This window comes from Artemia sp. Qi Xiang Cuo, chromosome 4 (assembly GCF_049724085.1).
Source record: "Artemia sp. Qi Xiang Cuo chromosome 4, ASM4972408v1, whole genome shotgun sequence".
In the NCBI taxonomy this organism is placed as follows: domain Eukaryota; kingdom Metazoa; phylum Arthropoda; class Branchiopoda; order Anostraca; family Artemiidae; genus Artemia; species Artemia sp. Qi Xiang Cuo.
In genome coordinates this window covers 28,183,496-28,208,913 of record NC_142797.1, presented here as the reverse complement: position 1 = coordinate 28,208,913, position 25,418 = coordinate 28,183,496, and the positions used below count along the sequence as shown (strand labels likewise).

The window sequence follows — 25,418 nt, the reverse complement described above, 5'->3', positions numbered from 1 at the left end:
TGTCCAGGTTGTCGATTTTCACATCTTATTACTTTTGATAGTTCCAGTGTTGCTTCCAAAGAATCATCATTTATAGTAACTGCAACTGCAAATTTTCGTTTTTTGGGCCTTCTTACAGACATTATATTATATAAATAACTGACGTGTTGGAAATTCAAATCTTATATCATGTCATAAGAAACGCTTACATGATGTGCTATCATAATACATGACGTCTTTTGCAACCTAAATCTTTTTTTTTTATGCGAGAATATCCCAAGTGCCAAGATATCAATTTTCCCGGAAATATATGGAGCCGTTGCCAGTCACTTTTTTCAATTTAATGCAAAGTTTGATGATGGGAAGTTAGATTAGATTAGGTTTGGTTAGCTTAAGTTAGGTTTTCCATTTCTGATATTTAGAACCAAATCTAACCAAACCTAATCTAACTTAACCTAACGTCCTAACCAAATCTAAAGTAACATAATCCAACATAACCTAACTCTTACCATCATAGGTTGCATAAGACTGAAAAAGCTAATTCGCAAATCTAATTGAATCGAAGCAGAGAAAAAAGGAATTTCGAACATTCACTGGTGAATTTCGACATTAACTAGATTTCGGACATTCACCGTAATATATATATCTATCAATAATAAGGTTTATCTCATTGAACTAGAAAGTTATAGCAGACCATGAGCTTGAGACTTGTTTTAATTATGTTTAAGCTGGCTACATTAACACACTCGCAAACTGAAATTTACCTACCTTTATTTCAGTCAAAGGGCAAGGTCTACCAACGCATCCAGGCTTGTCAGCTAAAATAAAGATACAATTGATTTACTATTACACTATTTACAATAACGTTGATAAGACTAACGAAGTTATACTTAAGCGATGGGTCTAGGTTAACCGCTCCCTCCTCAAAATGCAATAAAAAAAAGAAAAAAAATACGCCTTTTTCTTTCATCCAATGGCCAGAACCAAACGTACTCCATAGTCAAACCCCCTCCCCCAAATAAAAATCATGGGTATGGCAATGGATGCTATCGCTTACGTGAGTAATGTACAATTTTAATGAAGTTTACTTCTTCATGTTGATTTTTCTCTTATTTATATTTCTTATATTTAAGAAATTTTTTCTACACATATTTCTTATATCTACACATATTTTAAATTTATATATTTATTTCAAAGGATCATATTGTACATAAAATATGTTTCATTAAATTCTTATCTCAGGAAGTGTCAATAATATTTTACATAATTTTTACTATCTTTTATTTGGAAAAAAATTCAATTTACATTTTAAATGGCTGCGAAAAGCTTTGGAAACAAACAAGCTGCGAAAAGTCTCCTAGAAACTTAGATTTAGCATTTATGAATTGCACAGGCACGCAAATAGGGTAGCTTGCATCTCGACTGCCCAAAATACGCCCTGAAATTTGATTGGTTCTCCTTGTGCTGGGACTTCCTGTATATTCTCATACTTAGAGAATTTTCACGCATAGCAGTTTTTACTTTATCTCCATTTAATATCTGCCTGGTTTTGCTCCTTAACTTCAACCAATCTAATGGTTTAAGAGTCTATGCAACCCTTGCAAGCTATTATTAGAGTATCAATTATTATATTTATTATCTAATATTACAGTTCCTTTAAAGTAACGAAAAATATTAGATTGAGTTAATATCTGGTCTAAAGATTCTTTTGAAAAAGGAAAAGAATAAAAAATATATGATATACATTAACGTTGATGAAGAAACTACCTAAGATTTTAGCTGTTTTTCGTTTATACTTTTTCAGAACCAATTCCTGATCAAAAAATTGTTCAATCATCACTTTTGTGTTTTTTTACGAAAAATTTGTGGACAAGGCTTTGTTGAGTTTATGATAGGGGCTGCTATGGCACTTTAATTTTGTAATACATTACTTTGGGTGGATGAAAGCTATCAAGATATTCATCGCAATTTTTCTGTTTATGGAAAGCGTGGAACGCACCTTTGTATTTGCAGGTCATAACACGTCAACTTCTTACAAATGTATAAATAACAATGATAGTATTTGAACTGCCCTGGTTAAAAGCCTTGAGCCAGTATTCATAGTTTCCCATCTTGAAAATCCCCTGATAACGTATTGAACGGGGGAAACACTAATGTCTCCTTTTTTTCTTGGCTTTTTTCCAGCGCTAGTAGGCTACTGAAAGACCGTAGAGATATGTTTAAGAGCTTATTTGAAAGCTAATACTTATAACTGCGTACTTTTGTAAATTCTCCTTAATAGCACCAGAGTCTCGTGCCATGCCATTGTAGAAATAGCACACTGCAGGGTCATTTTCAGTGTGAAGAAGGCTTGGACACTGGTTAGACGCTCTTTAGATCAGTATTTATAAAGGAGACTGCAGAAAACGACATAAAATCAATTAGGTATACAGATGAAGTGCCAGTGAAACAGTGTCAGGTGTCACTAACAGTGCCAAGTTTACGTGTGGTATAGAGATATGGTGCACATGCAGTATGGAGATCAAAACCCTTCATTACTACTTTTTTCCAAAGAGTGAAATCGAAGTTAGTTTAGTGCGTAAGTGGTGCGTTGGATAAAGGCTATTTGCCTATGTCGATTTTCATGATGTTAGAAAGGCATTCGATATCGTAGATTTCAAGATCTTGCTTGACAGACTGAAGCGTATGGGAATTTGTGGCACCTCCCTTCAGTGGTTGGATGGTTATCTTCATGGAAAATCCCTGCTTGTAGTGCTAAATGATGTGGCTTCGTCTTCTTATCCATTAAACTGTGGAGTACCGCAAGGTTCGGTTTTAGGTCTCCTGCTTTATTTTGTGTACGTCGACGTGGTGCGCTTTTGTCTTCAAGACATCTTTATTACTACGTTTGCTGATGATACAGCTTTGACAGTATGTGAAAAATCAATTGAAGAACTGGTATTGAAAGCTAATGTGCTAAGATGACTGGAGAATTTTATGAACCTCAGTTTACTGTGTGTCAACGTGAAAAAAAAATTTTCTAATGACTTTCTTCAGAGTAGCCAAACCTGTTGGCACTAGCGGTCTATTTATGCTATCTGGGAAAGCGGTGCAGCAAGTTAACAGTGTACCTTACCTGGGATTTTTCACAAACTCAAACCTTTCATGGAATCATCATAGTGATGTTATTTCTGCCAAAATTGCAAGAGGAATCGGGATGCTCCGTAGACTTCAGCATTTTTGCCAAAGCGGATTCTACTGATGATTTACCACTCCATTGTCTATCCATACATATTATATGGTTGTCTGATCTGGAGCAGCAACTTTTACAGCAACTTCGAAAGAGTTCAAATTCTTCAAAACAAAACAGTAAGGTTCATAGGCAACTATGTGAAAGATGTTAACGATACAAGCGCTTGCTCCAGGGCTTTAAATTTGCTCAACGTGGGTCTACTACGTGACTATCAAGCAGCAGTTTTTGTCTTCCAGTGCATGCATAATCTAGTCCCAAGTATTTTTCATGATATTTACCGTGCTAACTGTGATATTCATGTGCATGATACCAGGAACAGTGAAAATTTGGTAGTTGAGCTTAGAAGTAGCGCGAGATCAGGATTGCGATTGCAGTTTCTTAGAACTGCCGTCCGGAATTCTTCACCGGTGAGCATTAGGACGGCTGGACATCTTTTGGGTTTTAAGAGAAAAGTAATTGAATATTTATCAAAAAGTGGTTAGTAAATATGTGATTTTAATTTAATTTATTATTATTAATATTATTTATTTTTTAATGAGGAAGGGGTGGTTTGGAGATTTTTGGTGGTTAGGATAGCAGGGAGTAACAGGTGGATGGGAGTGGTAGGGAGGAAGTGGTAGGGTGAATCGAGATGGTAAGGAGGACGGGTTGATGGGAGGTTCTGGAGTAGGGAGGTAGAAATTAATTTGGAATTGATAATGTGAAGGAGTTTGGTTTGTTTTCCCTCCCATTTTTTAGTTTATTTAGTTGTTGTTTGTTCGTGTATTTTTTAAATGGCTAGCCGTTTTACTGCACGCTAGTAAAAACTTATGTTTTTTCATTAGTGCGGTAGTTGCAAACTGTGAAGTGTTATAATTGTGCTTATTAATAAAGTAAAGTAAAAGTAAGTATAAGGTATAAGAAGTACTCAATCCATGTAAATAATTTGCCTGATAACAAAGTCATGTTTTAATTATTCAGATTGACTTATTATACAGTTTTTTTCTCATTAGAGGGATGCTGATAGCCATTCATAGTAGTCTTACGCTGTTTAACTATACGCTGGAGAGATAATAATGGAGCATTGAATGAATTAAATCTTTGTGGGAGAGTCGGATTGAAGTTAAAAGTAAAGCTTCTGTTTATTGATTGATTTTAACAAAAATATTCACTTTGAGTTTTTTTTATATTATTACTGAAACTAGACAAAGGTCATGTTTATTCTGTATTTTCGAAAGAACAAGTAAAAAAGGAATAACACTTACATATAGCTAAAAATAAAAAATATATACTGTATCATGGAGTGATCAAGCTCAGAAAGAGGCTTTTCATTCGCACAAGCAAAATTTTTCATTCGGGGCTTGGTGCTATAATGTGTTGTTAGTAATGGTAATGGTTGTAGTCGATTTTTCGTTGTCATATTTCTTGTAACTGTCCTATTAAATCGCATATCCTAGCCTAAATAGTCCCTAAATAAAGAAAAACTCACTAGTTTCTTCAGTCATGGCAGATAAGTCAAATACATGGTTGCCAATCGGTGCTGTAATGGTTCCATGAGGATATTCTGACATTCCGTACCCCTGCAAAGCAACACATTAATCCTGGGTTACATATCAGTGTTTTCAAGCAAAAATAGGGGGAGGGGAGAGAATTACCCTCTTCTGTGAAAGCTATGCTTTACACTGGCCTTTTAGCTGTTGTTTTTTTTGGGGGGGGGGGGGGAAGGGCAATGAACTTTCTAGTGAAGCCCCCCTTGCTCATTCGTAGCTACGACCGCGGTGGAATTCTTACGACTTGTACTGCATCTGTTTCACGCGAATTGTTTTGTGACAAAAAAGCATTTCAAGGAAAACTAGAGACTATGTGAACATATTCTATATGAGAGTAGACATTAGATTAAAACGCTTAATACAAAGAAACAAATTACATAAGACCTAATTTTGCCTAATCTGTCTGCTAGTATTTTAGGGAGAAGAGGGGACACAAGTTGATTTTGATACGATGAGTGATCTAAAGAATCGATGAGAATATAATCAAAGTTTCTGTTCGACATCCTCCCTTTGGACAAAAAAAGATTCAATTTAAGTGCATTGGACTGAAATTAAGCGAGGTCTAAGATCTTTAAACTTTGATTAAGCAAAAAAAAGAAATTTTTTTTAAACCGAATTAAGTAAGACTAGAGAATAACATCTTAGCGGGAAAAACGGCACATAGTCTCACCTGTTGGCCTAAAAATTCAGCTAAGTGATGATACATGTTTTACTTAGAACTCTGTTTAAGTTGTCTGTTTTTTTACACCCATTTATTGATATAGATTTTTTAATAGCATCGCGTAACCCGCTTCCTTCTTCGTCTTCAATAAATCTATACTTTTCCTCACATCGTAAGAGGTTGTTAAGCATTATTTCACAAACTAAATCGTTTAAATTTATAATAAATTGCAATTAAACTATCGAAAGAAACATTCGAAACCATTTTAGCTTTTGCCTAGTTTCATGTGTGTGATTAATAATTTAGTCACACACACACTAACAAGACTCCAGCTTCTTTTTAAGGCCCATTCACAATGAGACTTTATTAATGCCGAGAACTGGCTAACGCTAATTCAAGTCAATTATAACAATCAACAAATTTTTCAGCCGATCCGAAACTTTTATGATTTTATGCCATTTTTTTTTAATGCTTTTTTTTTTTTCGTTTACTATAAGCTGAGGTTTGCCCTTTACTAGTTTGCAGCTAATGCTGCAACCACGATCTTGTAATAAAAAAGCTAATGATATCTTATTAATGATATCTCAGGCCTTTTGGGGACCAAAGCACAGTCTGACCATACACGGGAGGCAAATGAGAGGGGTGCCCTAAAAACTTGCCATCAGGGTCACTGAAACTCATCCAAACCTAGTTGGAAGTAATACTAAGTGCTTCAGTTGTTCTTACTTTTGGGCCTGCTAATCATTTTGGCCTCTATGGTGATGGGGTTGTCTCTTAATTTTGATGTTAGAAAATTTACCAGAAGGGATATCGGATCATAGTGAGAGCTGATGATACTAAGAACTGGAAAAAGAAAAACGTTAAAAATTGAGGAAAATCAAAACAGTCGTAAAAAGTCACAAGCGATCACGGAAATCAGAGTGTCTGCTTTTGAGTATACTTAGTAAAGAACGACGTGTCTTCCATTTTTAATCCAAAAAGATGGATTATTTCTTGTTAAAATCATTTTGCAGTACTAAGATAGTTTCTTAAACCACATTAGCCAGTCATAATGTAAGAAAAGGAAACGATCAAAAATGGGGTTTTTAAAACCAAACGAGAATACTGAATAAACAAACAAAGCGAACATTTCGAGAGGACAACCCCCTGAAATAAACCTTGAACCACTTTCCCAATCATATAATCAAACGCGTGAACAACCCCTTAGGTCTCAAAGGGTGTCTGCAAGGAATGCAATAATTAAAATCAAAAATCAGATGATATAGTTCTCTAACTTATTTAATTGCTGGTTCATTTTGTTTTGAGTGAATGAATGTTTTCTTTTATTTCTCAGTTTTTCGCTAGTATCCGTCAATGGCAGTTGATTATTTTTTGGACTTTGTGCAAATCGCGGATATTGGCGAATAATTCGCTTTATGGTTGTTAGGTATTTACTTTTAATACTTATAATTTCTGGACTTTATTGAATTTTATTCATCTTTTAATTTTTTGGTTTTTTCATTGTTTTTTTTTCACATTGACTTTCCGTTTTTCTTATTCGACACTTTTCTTGAATATATTATTTCGTTTTGCGCTGAAGAAGAGAGGCGGTTGTCTTCTTGAAGTATTCGCCTTGTTTGTTCATTCAGTAATCTCGTCTGGCCTTGAAAATTCTATTTTGGATCGTTTCCTTTTCTTACACTTTGAAATACTTGTCGGTTATTGGAAACACACCCAAGAATTACGCTTAGGTTACCTCTCAGAAAACCGATTTCATAGCTACAAAAACAAGAGATGGATGATGCAATGCATTGGACTTAGACAGAATGTATATTTCCCAAAGCCCACTATCCCTTCAAAGCCAAATATGAAAACCACCATTGACTAGTAGCCAAGCTTGTTGAAAAGAACTAATGGGAGTAGAGTGACTTCTTAATATATAATGATATTCATCCCTGGAAGTATCAGAAACTTGGTACTTATTAAAAAACAAAAAGAGAGAAAAATCTTACGATGAAGAAAAGAAACGTGACGATGGCCAGTAGAAGGAAAAGATAAACTAAAGTGACGCGGATATTCTACCTTTATGAAACAAGGCGTCTTCAACGCTAAAACAACAAAGATAAAAACTAGAATAACCTCAAATCAAATAAAATCTGAGACCAAGAAATAGAAACAACAGACATATATATGTACACATATCGCTACTGTGACTGAACGCCACAGAAGGTAAATGGAGTTGCTTCAATGAGAACACTAAAGCGACGGGATGAAAATAAAATAGAATATAAAAATAATTATTATGTTGCAAAATAATCTTATTGCTTGCTACTAATGCTGCAATTCTCCTAGGTCTTGTATTTAATCTAACCCCTTGGTGATTTTGTAAAATTTTATTACCCTCATTAGCTATTGGTTCACTTTTAAGGAGAATGCTATATAGCGATTGAATGTTTAAATTACCTGTATCTCTATCTATTGAAATATTAGCAAGAGTGTGTCTTCTTATTCCAATTGCCTCCCTAGCCCACTGTGTAAATCCTCTATCGTTAGGTATGGCCGTGGCATCAAATTGTACGTAATGATTACGCTGATAGAGGCAATTGAAATAGAAAAAAATATATTCATGCTAATGTTTCAATAAATAAAGATACAGATAATTCTCGTTGCATTCCCAGAGTAAATAAGATAAAGGTCCCTTCGTAGAAGCGCTATTGGACAAGGGTAAGAACTTGCCTAACTTATCTAACCCAACTTTTCAAAAATATGCCTAAGTACCTCTTCCTTAAATATTAATCTAGACCAGCGGTGGCCAATTCAAATAATTTTTGACCATTTTGAAATGGATCATAACTTTATGAGCCGCATTTAAATGTTGCACCCATTTATAAGTTAGACCCACTATAGACATTATTTGGAGAGAAAATTGACACATTACTTACTATTATTGTGTTTACTATTATTCTTACGTTTAAACGTTGATGAAATGATAATAACGATACTAAAAACCAACGTTAAAGAAATATATAAGACCAAAAATGAACAAAATATAAACACAAACTTAATATAAAGAAAAACTAAACCATTAAAAAACATGTGTTTTACTAACGTAGTCAACTTCTTCCCTTAGCTTTTTGCAAATCGATTTAATTTTGGGTATTTTAATATCATAATTGACATTGCCGGTTAGCGTCCGTTATGTTTGAGCAAGATTTGTGTTCGGTCATTTTTATGACAAATTCATGACTCCAGCCTACTAAGAACTTGAAGCATGATATGTTATATCCGCCCATTTATCTAGGTTTTCTCCTTAGGATTATCTCTCTTTTTTAAAGTGAATTTTCTACAAATCCTTTTTGTTTATCATAACGTTTGGTGTTTGTCTTGTGTTTGGTTAAACTTAAAAAAAAAAGAACATTTGTACAAAAGTGTTAACGATTTGTTGTGCCAAATTCCTCAAATTGGAATTTTTCTTTAAAGTAACTGTTTAAAAAATATGTTATTATTTCAAAAATATGATTAAAATCAAAGTGAATTATTTCTGACAGTTTCTACATTTAATTTTTGTAGGCATAGATTCAAAAATAATGTGCGTTTAAATATATACAGCAAACCAACAAATAGGTTTGAAAACAAAAAAATTACGATAATCTTAACGAAAACTCAAAATTTTTCTCATAAAGGTAGTTAATTTTGAAAAAGGCTGCTGGAATACGCATAACTAATGAAATGAGACAAAACCAAAAGCAAAATTTTTGGGAAACCAAGAACATTATATATAAACTTAGACCATTCTTTCAACTTCAGGTGGAACAAACTGACCACCAAATATAACACAACATATTGATGATAGATCATGTCGGTCTTCAATGTCAGTATTAGCAATTGAAGCTATTTGTCAAAATCAAAGTTTATTATTTCTGATAGTTTCTACATTTAATTTTTGTAGGCATAGATGCAAAAATAATGTGAATTTTAAAAATATTCACCAAACGAACAATTATGATTGAAAACAACAAAATTACCATAATTTTAACGAATGCTCAAAATTTTTCTCATAGTGATAATTAATTTTGAAATAGGCTGATGGAATACGCAGAATTAATGAAATGAGTCAAAATCTAAAAAGCAAAATTTTTGTTAAACTAAGAACAATATATAAAAGCTTATTAAGAATTGCTCGCATTGACGGACCTTACCTTACAGAATGTCTTTAAATTGGGCATTTTTTGGCGGACCATTCTTTCAACTTCAGGTGGAATAAACTGTCCCCCAGATATAACACAGCGAATTGATGATAGATCATGTCGTTCTGCAATGTCAGTGTTAGCAATTGAAGCTACTTGTGGCTGATTAAGAAACGCAACTTCGGGCTAGAAAATGAAAGGTATTCACAAAACAGGAAGCAAATGAGCAAAATTAAAAAATATAATTTACCAGCTAAAAATACGCACAGCTTGAAAGAGAAAGATTGATCAGCCATATCAGAAGCCCATGCACCGGCTTGGGAAAAATTTCTATGGAAGACTAAACAACAATTGATCACGTTCTTTATCATTTATAGTCAGACCGATAGGAGCTAATTTTTTCAAAAAAAATTACTGTTCTGATTTTAAACAATGGGAAAGCTCCATAACAGCAGCCATTAACAAGTCGCGTAGAAATTTATATATCGTCAGGCTACTAAGATGTTTCACTTCTCGTTTGCTACAAAAGGACGTTTTGAGCCCACCACATGGCTATGTTATTATATCAGTCATCAAACTTCTTTCTTCTGTAATCAGGGAGGGAAGAAGTTAAAGGGAATACTGCTAAAGTAGGCTACTTCTAGAGGCAGAGGCGTGCTTAGATCAGGAGTCCTGCCCCCCTCCCCCGAAATTCTCAAAGAAATTTTTTAAGGGTTTACTGCCATGCCCTTAGCAGTCCCCTTGATTTTTTTGTATACTCTGATAATATATTGGAGATAATGTACAGCAATAAAATTTCTCCCGTTTACATATCATATTTATATATATATATATATATATCTGTCTAGGTCTAGTTTCTGTACTTTAAAAATCTCTGTCATGTTCTTAGCCAAGAATTGTCATTTCCTCAGTCATTCCATCCATATGCTCAAGTCTCCGGCTAGTCTTTTCTCATACTATCGAGATTACGTTAGATCAGGTTGAAAGCTGCGAAAGCTTCACTAATAGTACTTGACTCGACGTGATTGTCTAATATTTGAAAAGAAAGTGCAATACATATTGTTATGTATTTTAGTGGCAAAACGAAACTCTCAACAACTCTTTAGTATTTTTTTTTTAAACATTGCGCGTAGTTGATGGAAATGGTGCTTTGATTCCTACTGTTCCAATTGTTGAGGGGTTGACAGTGCTCGACTCATCTCACTCCTGGAAAAAACATTCTAGTCAAAGGGATTATTAATGATTAGCTTTTTTATCACAGCTTTATACGCCATTTTCCTATTATGACGATTTTAAATGCCCGAGAAAGATTGAACTATAATCAGCATTGCATTGACGCTAATCGTCGATATGACTTTTCTATAGGGTGTAGATTACAATTATCGTCAACTATGTTGGCAAACATAAACACCTCAACAACGGTTTGAATACCTTATATCCCTTCAAATTCTAATTAAATAATGCTTGCAAATCCTAACCATAGCAAGGGAAGGCGTCATAACATTTAACCGTCAGGAGCAATAACGTCATTTCGTCTACAAAATCCGTCATAACATCGACAATAAAAATCCGTCAGAACCACTAATCGTCATAACATCTAAAATTTTAAAACTTTAGTTTTTTGGGGCTTAGGGGGGAAAAGGTACTTAGGTTAGGTTACGTATTAAGTTACACAATTTTATTTTAATATGGCTTCTCTAGAATCATTTGTATAAGTGTATTATACATCTGGCTTAATATAACAGTTTTTATATAAACATTTTTAAGTACTGAAGAATAAGCACTTGATAATATGGAAAGTATTGAAGATATTATTAAGCAATTATATGCTGTAAGTTTATTTTATAAATAATTAATTGAGATATTTCGGTACTGTTGCATTATATGGAGACGTACGAAAAAAGTCAAGTTTGGTTAATAAAATAAAGAAAATGATGAAAAATAGTTTAGAAACAAATTTGGGGTATATATATTTGCACATTGGGGGATGTAAGGTAAAGCATTGCATTAATTAAATGTAACCCAGCTAGCATTTTTTGATCATATTAATTTATTGGGGGCGTAGGCTAATATAGCTAGCAATGAAAAAGTTGCTTGATGTAAATTGTAGGTCTTTAAGCTGAGGATGTGTGTACACATTGGGGGATGGGAGGTAAAGCATAGCATATATTAAAGGTAACCCAGATAACATTTTTAATCAAATTAATGAATGAATGAATGAATTGAATGAATTTTATTAATAACCTGTCTTACAATAAACAGAAAAAGACAGAGCACAAACTAGAAAAGAAAGAAAAAGCAAAAACTGGCAAGAAAAACAAATACAAACAGAAAGACCTACATAATAACACAACTATTTGAGAAGGTGGGCCCACTCGTGATCCAGGAGCTCTAGTTTTTTCACGTAACTCTGAATTACCTCCTCCACGGCACTCAGAGGCTCAACAATTCCATATTTCACAGCAATATGGCGGTTTCTAACAAAAGGCGGCACTTGAAGAAGATATCGGGCATACTTGAAAAATACCGACCTTATGTCTTTCTTGTTTCGTGCACTCAGGAGCTTCCAAAAAGGAGACAGGTACAAGACATGAGGCAAAGCTACTGCATTATAAAGACGAGCCAAATATTTACGGCTTGAATTGCGACGGCTAGTGACAACATCCGCATAGGCAATGCGCACTTTTTTAGAAAGGTGTTCAGTAAGCAAAGACTGGGTCTCTCGAAGATTACGACCAATCGGGAGGCCAAGGTACGTAATGTGACTAGACGGTGTTACGATAATTCCACCAAGCCTGACAGTAGCATTATCTTCAGGGCAATTAAAAAACAAAACAGCAGACTTTTCTACATTAAACTGCAAACCAATATCAGCATAACTTTTTTCAAGACGCGAAAAATTATTTTCTAATGAAGAAAGCAACCGAGACAGATTTAAAAGATCATCTGCAAAACCCAGAAGTGACAAGTCAACATGCTTGCAAATATAACTCGGAGAGATAACCTGTTGTGCATCATTAACACTGTTATTACACAAAGTAGGAGACGTTATAGCCCCTTGCTTAATTCCCTTATGTACGGATATCTCCCCACTAAGTTCGCCATCTTGCAAACGAACACGAAGCTTGAGGTTCCTGTACATATCACGTCGTGACCTTACAATAGAAGAACGCACGCCTCGCTTACACAGCTCAACCAAAATCTGGGCATGAATCCCAGAGTCAAAAGCTCTCTTGACATCATACTGACCTAAGATCAAAGTTTCTCGCGAGAGATGAGCACCAAGTAATATGTTAGCAAGAAGATAAAGTACATGGGTGCACCCGAGGCCTTTTCGAAAACCAAACTGGTGTGGAGGCATCTCACACTTATCATAAATCTAATCAAACAAAACAATCTCGAATAGTTTACAAAATACTAAAGATATCGTTACTGGCCGATACGAACAAGGCTGTTCGGCTGGCTTCCCCTTCTTTATTATTGGTATAACCATACCCAGACTAAAGCAACTCGGGACTATCCCTTGTGTCAAAATCAGCTGAAACAGAAGGGCAATGTGATGGTGAAGAACATAACCTCCTAAAGAAATATGTAGAGCACAAATACTATCGCAGCCTTTTGAGTATACCTTTTTCAGCTTTTTAACGGCCTGGCAAATTGTGACCGGTGACACTGAGAAATCGTCGAAGGTGTCGGTAAGCATAGAAGCCAGCTCATTCTCGTAATTAGACTGCAGAACTGGATCAGGCGCTTTGAACTCGGACTAAAAGTAAGCACTCCACTGACTAGCAGAAATATTAGACGTAGGCTTGGCTTCTTCAGGCTTAGACCGAAGCGACCAAATAAGGTTTGGATACTTACTGAGCTTTTACACAAAATTTTCTTTGAGGGTTGCACGGTGGGCATGTAACGATTTATTGAACTTTCGTTTAGTATGGATTCGAATCTCGTTCACTATTCCACTTCGTGGCTTCCCGCTATCATGTCAAATTTTCAGCCATAGCTTTGCCGACGCACAAGCCGCCGCTAGCTCCGGATTTCTAGACCACCCTTTCACCTGTGATCTATTACGGATATGCTTCAGAGGAACTGCTACATTCTCCGCGATACTCGGAGCATGCGATATTTCTGCACAGTACATGTTTATCTGCAGACGTATTTCACTTTCACTGCAATACGAGTTTGTATTTCTCTGCAGCAGATGGAAGGGAACTTTTATTTTACTCAGGATATCCCCAGAAGTAGCCGCGAAGAGATCATTCGAAACTTGTTTCCAGTCACTGTATACTCTCAATTGGGATTTGCACAGACCCGACAACTTTGGACAGTCCAGTGTTATTGACAATGAGAAAGACAAATGGTCAGAGTAAGAACCATCAGCTGCAACTTTTTCTTCGTCACTCACCGGGAAGTCCGTTAACACATGGTCAAGATTTGAGACGGTGTTGGCAACACTGATAAATGTGTAAGCTTTGTCCTTATCAGCGACATTTAACTGATCAGGAAGGGAACCTATAACGATTTGAGTCCTTTCAGATTCGATATTAAGTAGGTCACAGTTGAAGTCCCCTATTAATAGAACTTTTGTATTCTCAGGAATTTGAGCCTTCACGAAACGGCTTAACTGAGTACATGCACCCGTGAACTTGCTGTTCGAGAGGCAAGATCTATAATTAGTTGGAATATAAACGTTTATTATAACAGTATCGCGAACTTTAACAGCGATGAAGTGTTTACTTGATGCTAAAAGTTCAGCCTGAAGAGACTTTCTCTCCAAAGTGGCTAAGCCACCATATGGCAGACATCGGGATTTCACACGTGCAGCTGGCCGAATAAAACACTAGAGTGATCTTGAGAACTTGAGCAGGTTAGTATTGTCTTCGGAAAGCAGGTGCTCTTGTATACAAATTACTTCATTCGTTAGGCTCATAGTATCAAGCAGAACTGTTTTCTCAAGTGCTTTCCCATTTATATTCCAAGACAGAATATTACACATTTTGGGAGCGTGATCCATCTTTCAAGTTTTTTCTGTTATCAGGACAGGCATAGTAATAACATGTGTGCCTAGTCGAATTACAATTCAGGCACCAAGTAGGATTTTGACAAGGGTTTTCAGGGGAGCTTGTGTGGCCAGTATCTCCACAGCCGCTACAAGTTTTAGCTTCCATACAGTCTGCCGCAATGTGCCCCACACGATGGAACCGATAACACCTTCGAGGCAAAAAGCAGAATTCTTCTAGACGGAATAGTTCGAAACCAATTTTAATCGGGTTCATTAAGGCAGCGGACAATGCACTTTTAGAGGGGTAATACATTTTAAACGCTTGCGAATTGCCGCACTTGATTGCTTTTTCACAGTCTTTTGACAAATTTTTCAGAAGGTCCTCCGTCACGTTGCTGGGAAGACGTTTCACTATACCGATGAACTTGGAATTAACAAGTTGATTGTCAATTTTATGGCTACTTTTGAGGGCAGCCGAGACTTTTTCTGCGGCCTGCTTCGAAGAGACTGACAGTTGCCATTCCTTATTTCTCCGCCTGAGCACTGCATCCGCTAATGTTGTACCACCCGGTGCCAAGATTGTTATACAGTCCTTACGCTTTCCTGGATCGTCTAACTCAGGAAGCATATTTTTCACGACAACCGAGAATAGCTGTTTTTCCATATTTGGTGTTTTAGATACTGACGAGGAGGCTGTAGGCTGATTCTTGGAATCAGCAATAATTTTCAAACCATTGTTCAGAGTATCTAACTTGCGGGAAAACTGTTGCAGCTCACTGTCCATTTTTCTCGTCATTTCGTTCACTTTGGTAGTAATACAGACTGCAATTTCGTCACCACAAGTGGGAACAGACTCCGGTTCGAGAATAACGATAGTCGGAAGCTCTTTACCGTCCTTAGCACAGCGCCATATGACTTTTGCGATATCCGTCAAGTTATCACAGTCTTTTTTGCATTCGCGTAATCGTTCGTCATATCCAAGTTCACCATCATAGTAAGTCCCCAGCAGTTTTTTGGCTTCCAAAATACTGGCATGATCGAAAAACTCTATTCCATTGTTAAAGAAAATATCCGTCTTAATTCCCTTTGTCATGCATCGAGAGACAAAGTTTAAAACTGGGTTCAATACCAGCACAGTTTTCATTTCATTAATTTGGATTAAGTCCAAAATACATTCACCAATTTCTTTGATAATTAATAATATCGAAATCTAGGCAGATATTTAAGGGTTGAACTATATATTCAATATTTTTCTGGTGGTTACCTTGCAAGAAAAGTAAGTGAAGCGTTGAAGGCTGTCTACCTTGTCCGCGCAATTTAAGGGGCGAGCCCAGCGGGTTCCACGGCTATTGCTAACAATTCTCCACCCCCCCCCCCCTCTGCTCACTTTTCTTTCCCCACCTCAATTGTAGTGTAAATGTCTCTTAATTTCAGATGTCCTATTTATTTGAAATCAAACTGCTTGATGGCTAACCTCCAATATTATCAGTGAAAAAATATCAAATTCATACCACTTTTACAAAATATAAATAAATGTCCAGAAACTAAGTTAGTAGATTAAGTAAAGGTTTTATCATAGGTCAGGAACTATAATCCTTTGACAAATATTGCGAAATCCAATAGCTTCACTGGTATTATAATTCACTGAAAAAGCTTACTGGTTTGATAATATCCAATTTATGACAGATACATTCACTATGAACTCTGAACTAATATATTGGGGGGGGGGGCGTAGGCTAGCCTAGCTAGCTAGCAATGAAAATGTTGCTTGATGTAAATTTTAAGCCTATAAGCTGAGGATGTGCGTGTTAACAAGCTTATTTATCTAATTTTAAGCTTATATACGGGGACAGTGTTAACAAGCCTTTTATAACTAGAGTTTTCTAGAGTCCTTGTTTCTAGAGTTTATAGCATTTTGAAGGTTATATGATGGGGTTTGTAGCCTAGACTAGCCTAGCTAAAAATGAAATTTATCCCCCTTAATTCTAGGTTATAGCCTTAATTCTGTTTTTAGAAACATAATTTCTATAATATCTACAAGATATTAATGCTATATTAATGCTTCTTTTTTGTATCATTCTGTTCTAAAGGCTTTTTCTGAATGAAATTTGGTACATATTCATTATATCCGACACATGAAAGAAGTCAAGTTTGGCAAATGAAATAAAATAGGATGAAAATATAGTAGTTGAGAAAGAAATTTGGGCTTTATATTTGCACATTGGGGGATGAGAGGTATAACATCGTTAACTGTTAATTCTGTATGTATTTAAATTCCATCGTTTCTAGAGCGTATAACATTCGGAAGGTTATATTATGAGTCCGTAGCCTACCAAACTATCTAAATTTGTCAATTTTATCTCCCTTAATTCCTGATTTTAGTCTTTTTCTTCTGTTTTTCATTGACTCGGTTTTTTCATTGACATTTGTTTGGCTTTTTCCTTACGTCTTTTACTCTACATGAAAACCACAACTATAATTTAATTTCTTGTTAAGGACAATTTTGAAGAATGCATACCTCCTCCAGAAAAGAAGGCAGGGATGGAAAATGTAAACAGGACACGATCTTCTGTAATTTTATATGCCCCACCATCCATTAACGGCTAGTATGACATCACTCCTAACGCACGACCCTGCATTCAGGAATGTGAAGTAGCAATGAAATCGATGTCCTCGCAATATGTAGATGTGATTAATGTAAGTTTAGATTTTATTGATATTTCTCGAAAAAAGGCTACCAGTCATTAATGATACATTTTTTTAATGAAATAAATCCTTTTTGACACTAAGACTACAGAGTGATTTAATCTCCCCGATAAAAGGGTGGTAATTATTGAGTCCTTTGAAGTACATCCGCCTTTGCTAAATCCTTATGAATTATGACAGAAATGGTTTCACAGAAAAAAAAACTTTTTTTTAATCCAGTCAAATTTTATAGAGTAAATCATATCAATTGTGAGATGGGGAATGGGGATAGATGGTTCTTATGATGAATGTTTTCATATGATATTTGTTTTCCATTTTGAGTACATTAGAAAACTATGAACATTGCAAATTTTTGGCTATTTATTGCAAAATAGTGCTGCTATTAAGTATGTTGCATGTTGTGATTTTCACTGTTTTAGTGAGAGCGGTGCATGAGCTGCTTTTATTATTTTTCTTTCTAGTAGATAATTCTCTATGAAAACTAGGAAAGTTATAGCAAATTTATAAGTATTATAATTCAATTTACGTTTGGGGAAGGGGGATTGGGGTCGACAGTGACCTATTAGCATACAAATGTTTTTTTTAAAGTAAATTGTTTTCATCTAAGAATCGTTATTTTGCTTATAGGAATTTGATATTTGAAAAGTATTTCCATTGAGCAAAAAAGATGCAAAATTACTTATAAAATGTTCCAATAAAATAAAAATGGATTATGTATGTGAAAAGTTGAAGTCATGAAGCTCAAAGTATATACCTAGATTTAAAAATGTGGATTTAATTCCAAAATACTTTATTTTTTACTATAGTCATGATCAGAGTAAAACTGTTTTATACATTTTTCGACTCTCATAAAGTAAGGGCTATTTAGGCACTTTGAAAATAAGCTATTTTCCTTATAGGTTATAACGGATGACATATCGTCACTACCTCCTTCGCCTCATGTAACATGTCAAGAATTACATGACCTCATTGAGAAGACAGCTTTAATTGAACCGCCAAAAGAGTTTCATGACAATCATGTCACTGAAACACCAGCTGTTGACGATATTGATCTTGAACGATATAGTAAATTCTTATGGGAGTGTTATGGTGGTGGTAGTGATAGTTTATAAAATACACTTTCTAACATTAATGATGACCCCGATTGGTCAGATAACTTTTTAAGACAATATTTTAGTGATGTTAACAATTCTTGCGATGTAGCCCCTAGTACAGTTGAACAAGGCAAAGAATTTGGTTCAGTCCAGCCAGATCAAGGTATGTCAGAGGGCGATTTGGGTTGGCTAAGCTTTAAAACTTCACAAATTTTAGATAATTTTACCAGAGAGTTAAATGAGATCCCTCCCCCCACAGGTTTAACGAACATAACCCAATTTCAACCTAATTTGATTGAAGAAGATGAAAATAAATTCGCTTAGTCTGATTCTCATATTCCGAAGACGCTCGAAGCTATGGTAAGCGAGCTAGGGGATTTCACTCAATGATCAAACCTTAGTTATGAGGTTAAACAAAGTGGAGTGGGTGGTGGTGGTGATGAAGATTTACCAATCCCACCAGCACTACCAGAATTTTAGTTAACAAATTCTTTCTTGAATACAATAGATGTTTATACAGCCATATTTGGAGATCCTTTTAATAATAATCCTTTTAATGGCGGGGAATATTATAACTGACCCAATAAATATTATCCATACATATGCAGAGAAGCTTCGAGCATTTCTTGAACACCAAATTCAGGTGTGGGGAGGTCGAAACAGCATAAAGGCCTCACTAGCATTAAAAATATTCTATTTAAATGAAAATCACGATGAAGTCTATTGCCATTTCGTGCCCACTGGATTGCTAGCCTTTCACCCACAGTTGGGAAATTTTGAGAATGTTTTTATGGAATGAGTAAACAGTGTTTTCACTAAATTGGACACTTATAATGAGAAGGTTAGTGGTTATGTGGTTTTATTTGTTGAAAATATATGTGTAATTATATGCAAATTTAAAAAAGATTTTATTTTAAGAGGAGGGGTGGGAGGGGCGTCTGAGAGATCAATAGTTTTAAAATATACTCCTGATTTATAAGGGTGCAAGGGCGTGCAACGAATTTATTTCGAGTAAGGGCAAAAGTGTTTCATGTACGCATTTCTTATATCGGCTTTCCGACCTCTACAAAATAATGCTACTAAGAGAAATTTGGACAATTGGGATGCCAATGGGAAGGAGGGATCAGATTTCCCCCTAGTAGATTTCAATTGTTTAACAAGTAAATTTTCTGTAACACTCAAAGGAATAGATACATTTGAACGGGAAAACGTGTATTTAAAGATTGGTGTTACAGTGCTACAATATGAAACGGAATTTGACCAGGGAGTGCGTACTAGTAAGAAGGGAGTGACATTTCCACTAAAAGCTCCATCGATTGAATCAGTGAAGCACTGGGTTTGGTTGTTGTACACACCACCTACTGAACCTGATTCAATTGGATATTGTAATCCAATTATTGATTTTAGTAGGTTTCTGGGGGAGGGAAAGACACTTGGGGTGCGATACTATTGTCCAATGTGTTTGTCTAAATTTTGGACTGAATTAAAGTTGCAAAATCACATGAAACACTGTAAACGGCATGGCTATCAGTCTGTGGATACAGTCACTGGTGATTGCGCAATTTTATTGTATAGAAATTATCAAAACACACTTATGCAAAGTGATAAAATCAGTTTGAACTGCGAGGCTAAACTCACAGATAGGAACGATCCACAAAATTCAAATCAAATCAAAGAGCATCAAGCTGTTGCAGTCTCTTATGCCATGTTAGAAATAGTTGAGACATTGGAAGAGAATGATTGTATGGTCACAGCCTGACTAAATTTTGACTAAATTAATCGTCACAGCAAATAAGACCATCTCCCGGTTGCAACACAAACATTATCCCATGATTCTCTCACCCGAGGATTGCTTGGCAAATAAAAATATTTAAGTATGTTGGGTATGTAAAGAGGTATTTGAAAAGGGGACTAAGGGGAAAGGGACTAGGGTAAAAAGGGCTAAGGGGAAGGGGAAAGTCCGTGATCATGATGATTTATTGCAGGAAATATAGTCAGGGGGTAGTAACTTTCATGGCGTGGCACATCAATCGTTCAATGTAAACGTAAGTCAACAGTACTTTATACAGGTTTTTATCCACAATTCAAATTATGTCTTGAAATTTTTGTTTACCTGGATTGGCATGTATTCACAGGGAGGGAGTTGTAGATAACGCCTGGGTAGATAAGTCACTTACGTATAATATTATACCCAAACCAGCTGAGGCACTGTTGCTCTTAGAATTCAAGTGGAAAAATTGGACAATGGGCATATTTGCTGGAATAAAATCCGTTTTTTAGATTCATATAATTTTTTCCCAAATATCTTAGCCAATTAATTCAAGTGCAGAAAAGTGACAATTTTGATAGTTTCCATCTGTTTAAACAGCGCTTTCAAGACAATGAAATATATGATTTAATAGCTTGCAAAGGCATATATGCGTATGATTATTACTACTCGAGCGCGAGGTAAAGTGAGGAGAAACTTCCCCGCATTGAAGCATTTTATAATTCACTTACCGATAGTCAGTTAACTGCCGATGACTATGAATTTGCAAAGAGGGTTTGGGATACGGGGGACTGTAAAAACAGATGGGATTATTGTAAAATGTACTTGGCAAGTGATGTTTTAATTCTTATAGATATTGTCTGCAAGAACACAGACCAAATCTATTCAGAATTGGGCTTGGACATTGGCTATTATTTTTCAACTCAACACCTGGTGATGGATTTATTTCTAAAAATCAGTAGGGTATCAGTATTTATTTCTAAAAATAGGTTTGATCACCCATGTGGACAAACACTTATTTGTAGAAAGATCTCTGAGGGGGGATATTTTTTCACGGGGACCACGTCATTACAACTTTATCCAACTGGACAGAACTCTTTCGACGGTGTAAAATCCAATACTGTTTTTCTAGACATGAATTCTCTGTACTACTCGGCAATGTCTCGCTACTGTTTACTGTTTGGCAATTACAAATGGCTTGAAAATCTTTGTGCCTCGGATTTTTTCAACATTCACATTGTCGAGGAAAATGGTCCCCAAGGATTTTTTTTGAATTGACGGTGTCATACCAATGGAGCTCCGCGATTCCGTAAAGGATGTTGTTTTTTTGTGTGTAAATAGACCTGTGACCAAGGACTCTTTGAGTCCATACAATTTGTCTTTGGTCGAAGATATGGGCATGCATTGGACCCCCTCCAAGCAGAAAATAATTGCAGATCTGGAACCGAAACAGAATATCGTTGTTCAACATGTACTATGACGGTGGATGGTGACCAATGGTTTCAGGATTAAAAAGATACACAGAGCCCTGCAATTTGATCAGAAACCCTATTTAAAAGCGTTTATTTTTCAGTAAACGTTCACAGGCAAAAAGTAAAGTTGAAAAAGAAATCTATAAACTTATTTTAAATTCAGTCTTTGGGAAAATGTGTGAAAGCGTACAAAACAGCTCTACAGGACTCGAATATGGTTCTTCTACACAGAAAAAAAAGAAATGTCGTTCTGAATAAAAATGTCGCGGGTGGCAGTTCGGCACTGGAAATTTCGAAGACACTAATGTTGTTATTCCGTGTAAGGTACAATAACCAAGGGAGGGGGAAGTTCAAGTGTATTATGGAGACACGGATTCAATCCTGTTAAAAGTTAAAACTGAGAATTTATTGAACGATTTGGAAAAAGGCGTACGCATTAGCTCTCATAAGGATTTTATAAATTGGGATGAGAGCCTCTATCCTGAGTTGGTGAAACACCAGGCCCCAAATCAGTTGATGATGTAAAAGTCGGAGACGGGGAGCGATTTAATATCCAAAGGGGTGTTCCCCAGATAGAAAGTACACTGTGTGGAAACACACAATAAGGATACGAAACAAGTGAGCAAAGGTGTTCCTACACACTATGTAAAAAATAATTTCGACACCAATTTCTATAGAAACTGTGTGGAAAGTAGGTTAGTGCCAAGAGTAAAAGTAATGGCAATTCGTTCTCTACAATTTAATAACTATACTGTTAGAGTAGAAAATAATGCCATGTCATGCATATCCGATAAGGTCTATGTACGTGAGGATAGTGTGAGGATACTCCCCCATGGACACTACCGTATTTCAGATCGAGTTGAATGTATGGATTATAGAAAACAAATCGATCTGGATAAATTACAATAAATTCAAAAATACTACTACTTGGTGGGTGGTGGGTGGAGGACAATGATTTCTCTCTAATATATATTCCATTCGAATATAATTTAGGTGTTATTGCATACAAGACAGAATTATATTCATTTTTTTTGGCCCGGCCCTGGGCCCCACCACAGCGGGCCTCCCCCACGCTTTCCAGCCCTGACTTTTGACCCTCTCCGGGGTGGGAGCCGTGCTTTCCAGCCCCGGCCCGGTCTGGCCTCTGGCCCCCAGGGTGTGGGGGGATTCTCATCTTTTAAATGTTGTAAATAGTGTTGATTTTTCCTGTTCTATTCTCTTAGCACATAAATATTCAAATGTGCTGCTGCTGCTGCTGCTGCAGCTACTGAAGTGATATTAAGTGTATGCAATATTTTAAATACTTGTTTTCGTTGTTGTAAGAAAAGTGTTGCTAATCAAAGGAAATATGATTTTTAAATTGTTGCTGTTCTGTTATGTTCTTGCTGTCTTTATTGATTGTTGTAAAAAAAAGCTAATAAAAGAAAAAATGATTCCAAGCTGTTGTTATGTTCTGTTTTTTATTGAATACCTAGTACTAGGTAGACTTCTGTTCCTGCTATTGCTGACTAGGTGAAATTATTATTATTGTCCATTCATTAGACAAGTATGTTTTACAGTTAGTTATAGTCCAACTGCATCAACAGCAGTATGTATCAATTTAAAACACCATTCAGATCGTTTTTTCTGTGGTCCGTTAATGTCGGGGAAAATAACTCTTTTAGCTAAAATAATTAAAAATTGTAATAAAAATTTTTTGGAAAAACCGAATAAAATCTATTTTTATTTTAACGTTTGGCAAGAGTTAAATGACCCAATGAATACCATTGTTGCTACTTATTCTATGCTGGTACAACTCATACGAGGATTTGATTTCTTCAATAGTATTGAGCAAGACGCTTGGCGTAATATTGATGATTTAGCTGAATCCATTCAATAATGGTCTCAAGAAATGCTACTGCTGTTCAATGTTCACTCACATCATGAACACATTTCCATAATCCTAGTTCTACAAAATCTGTTTCATCACAGCAAGTGTATGAGAACCCTTGCTTTGAACTGTACCTAATATATTATCTACAGGGTTGTTCGTGATTCAAGTTCTCTAATAACTCTCAGTAAACAAATATATTCCGATGCTCCAAAATTTCTACTTTCAGTGTACTGTCAGGCAACAAATGAACCCTACGGCTACATTATGTTGGATCTTAATCAGAATACACCCGAGGATTTGCGTGTTGTCACAGATATTTTCGACAATGAAATTACCGTATATCTTCCGGTGAACAGTAAAAAATGCTATTAGTTGCCATCATGACACTGAAGAAACCACATGAAAATAGACACTTATTTTCCGTTCTAAGCACTTCAAAACCACCACTTAGGAAGGCCATACTCAAACATAGTGTTGACAAAGAATTTATTAATCTAATATCTGTACTTTTTTAAATTTAACCGAGGGTAATTTACAGTTACCTGAAGGTGCTAGACAGAAGACAAAGCAACATCGTTCCACTGTACGTGCCTTGGCTTGCAAAAACAAATGAAAAGATTTTAAAAGAAAAACGTTTCCTTCAAGCGGGCGGTAGCTTTTTTACAGTTTTACTGCCAGTAATCGCAATAAGGACTTGTAAACAGATTTTTCTAGATGGCTAAACCCTACAAATTGACCCCAATAGAACCCGTCCTTTCACCAATTGGACAGTTTGAGGAGGATCTAAGCAAAATCAATAAAGATAAAAACATAACCAATGATAAAAAGCTAGTTTCACTTCAAGATGCACTTCGTCACGTGGAGAAACATAAACCCTATCGAGAGAGACCCGTCAATGTAAGTTTCATTGATCCCCCCTCCAAAAAAAGAAACATCTCTTCAAGATTCTGCAACAATACAATCAAAGGAGAAGGAACTGAATTCAACAGTGACAACTATTGGGAACCTACTGCAACACACATATCGAGAAAAGAGTAAAAGAGTATTAACATAACTTATGTTGGAAAGTGATGATTGTCAAGTTCAAGTCGATAGCGCAGGGAAACGAATTATAATTCAAGGAAAAAGTTATAATCTACTTGATTTCATTTTTGATTTGGTTACAAATCGTAAAGGATTTTATCATTTGACAATAACCTATACAGATTTCTAAATACATCGAACTTACCCAAAAGTCTTATTGGCAATAAGCGAATTCTAATGAAATCAAAGGAATGTAGTAGTGCCAGTCCTCTAACAGCAACACCGACACCATTTAAAGAAGAAGAAGAACAAGAACAAGAAGAAGATTTGAAATCAATCTTGGAAAATACTAGCACTCCTAGTAGTAGCAGCAGCAATGATTTGATAGCACCGGTGGTGGATAGACAAAAGTGGAGACGTATTGATATCAACTCACCCTCACAACAACCATCCTTAAAAGGGTAGCGGTCATTACGCTATATGTTTGCGTTCAAAATGGATGAAGTTTTAAAACATGTTTATGAAAATATTGGTGAAGGGGGAAATCTAAGTTCCCCCACAACACTTTCTAAAGTCATCGTTGTCAGTGGCGATCTCAACACTTTAAAAAATGCAAAACAGTATCTAGAAGATTAGCGGAGTTACACTCTACATCGAAATCATAGGGTTCGTGGCAATCATTATCGACAAACTGAAGCCTTTTCCCACTGCATATAATGCAAGAAGATATTTTAACTCTAGGTGAGATTCAAAGACGTCACAATAAACCCTACAAATATATTCTGGTGGCAATCAGTGTCTTTAGTCGCTCGGCATATGCTATTGCATTGCGATCGAAGAGAGGTGTTGAAGTTACTCAGGCTTTAGAAAGTGCTCTTGAACAAGATTAATATAGAAAAATTCAAAGTGATCG

At 35.8% G+C, this 25,418-nt stretch overlaps 1 protein-coding gene across 1 annotated transcript in view; it reads right to left on the bottom strand.

Annotated features, from left to right (window-relative positions):
- Positions 1–25,418, bottom strand: part of LOC148952960 (uncharacterized) — a 205,338-nt gene that overhangs the window by 62,597 nt on the left and 117,323 nt on the right. Inside the window, exons 6-8 of the mRNA XM_089088205.1 lie at positions 9,580–9,753; positions 4,680–4,770; positions 748–797 (exon numbers count right to left, since the gene is read on the bottom strand). Coding sequence (XP_088944331.1) covers positions 748–797; positions 4,680–4,770; positions 9,580–9,753 — 315 coding nt within the window. The remainder of the gene's footprint in view (positions 1–747; positions 798–4,679; positions 4,771–9,579; positions 9,754–25,418) is intronic.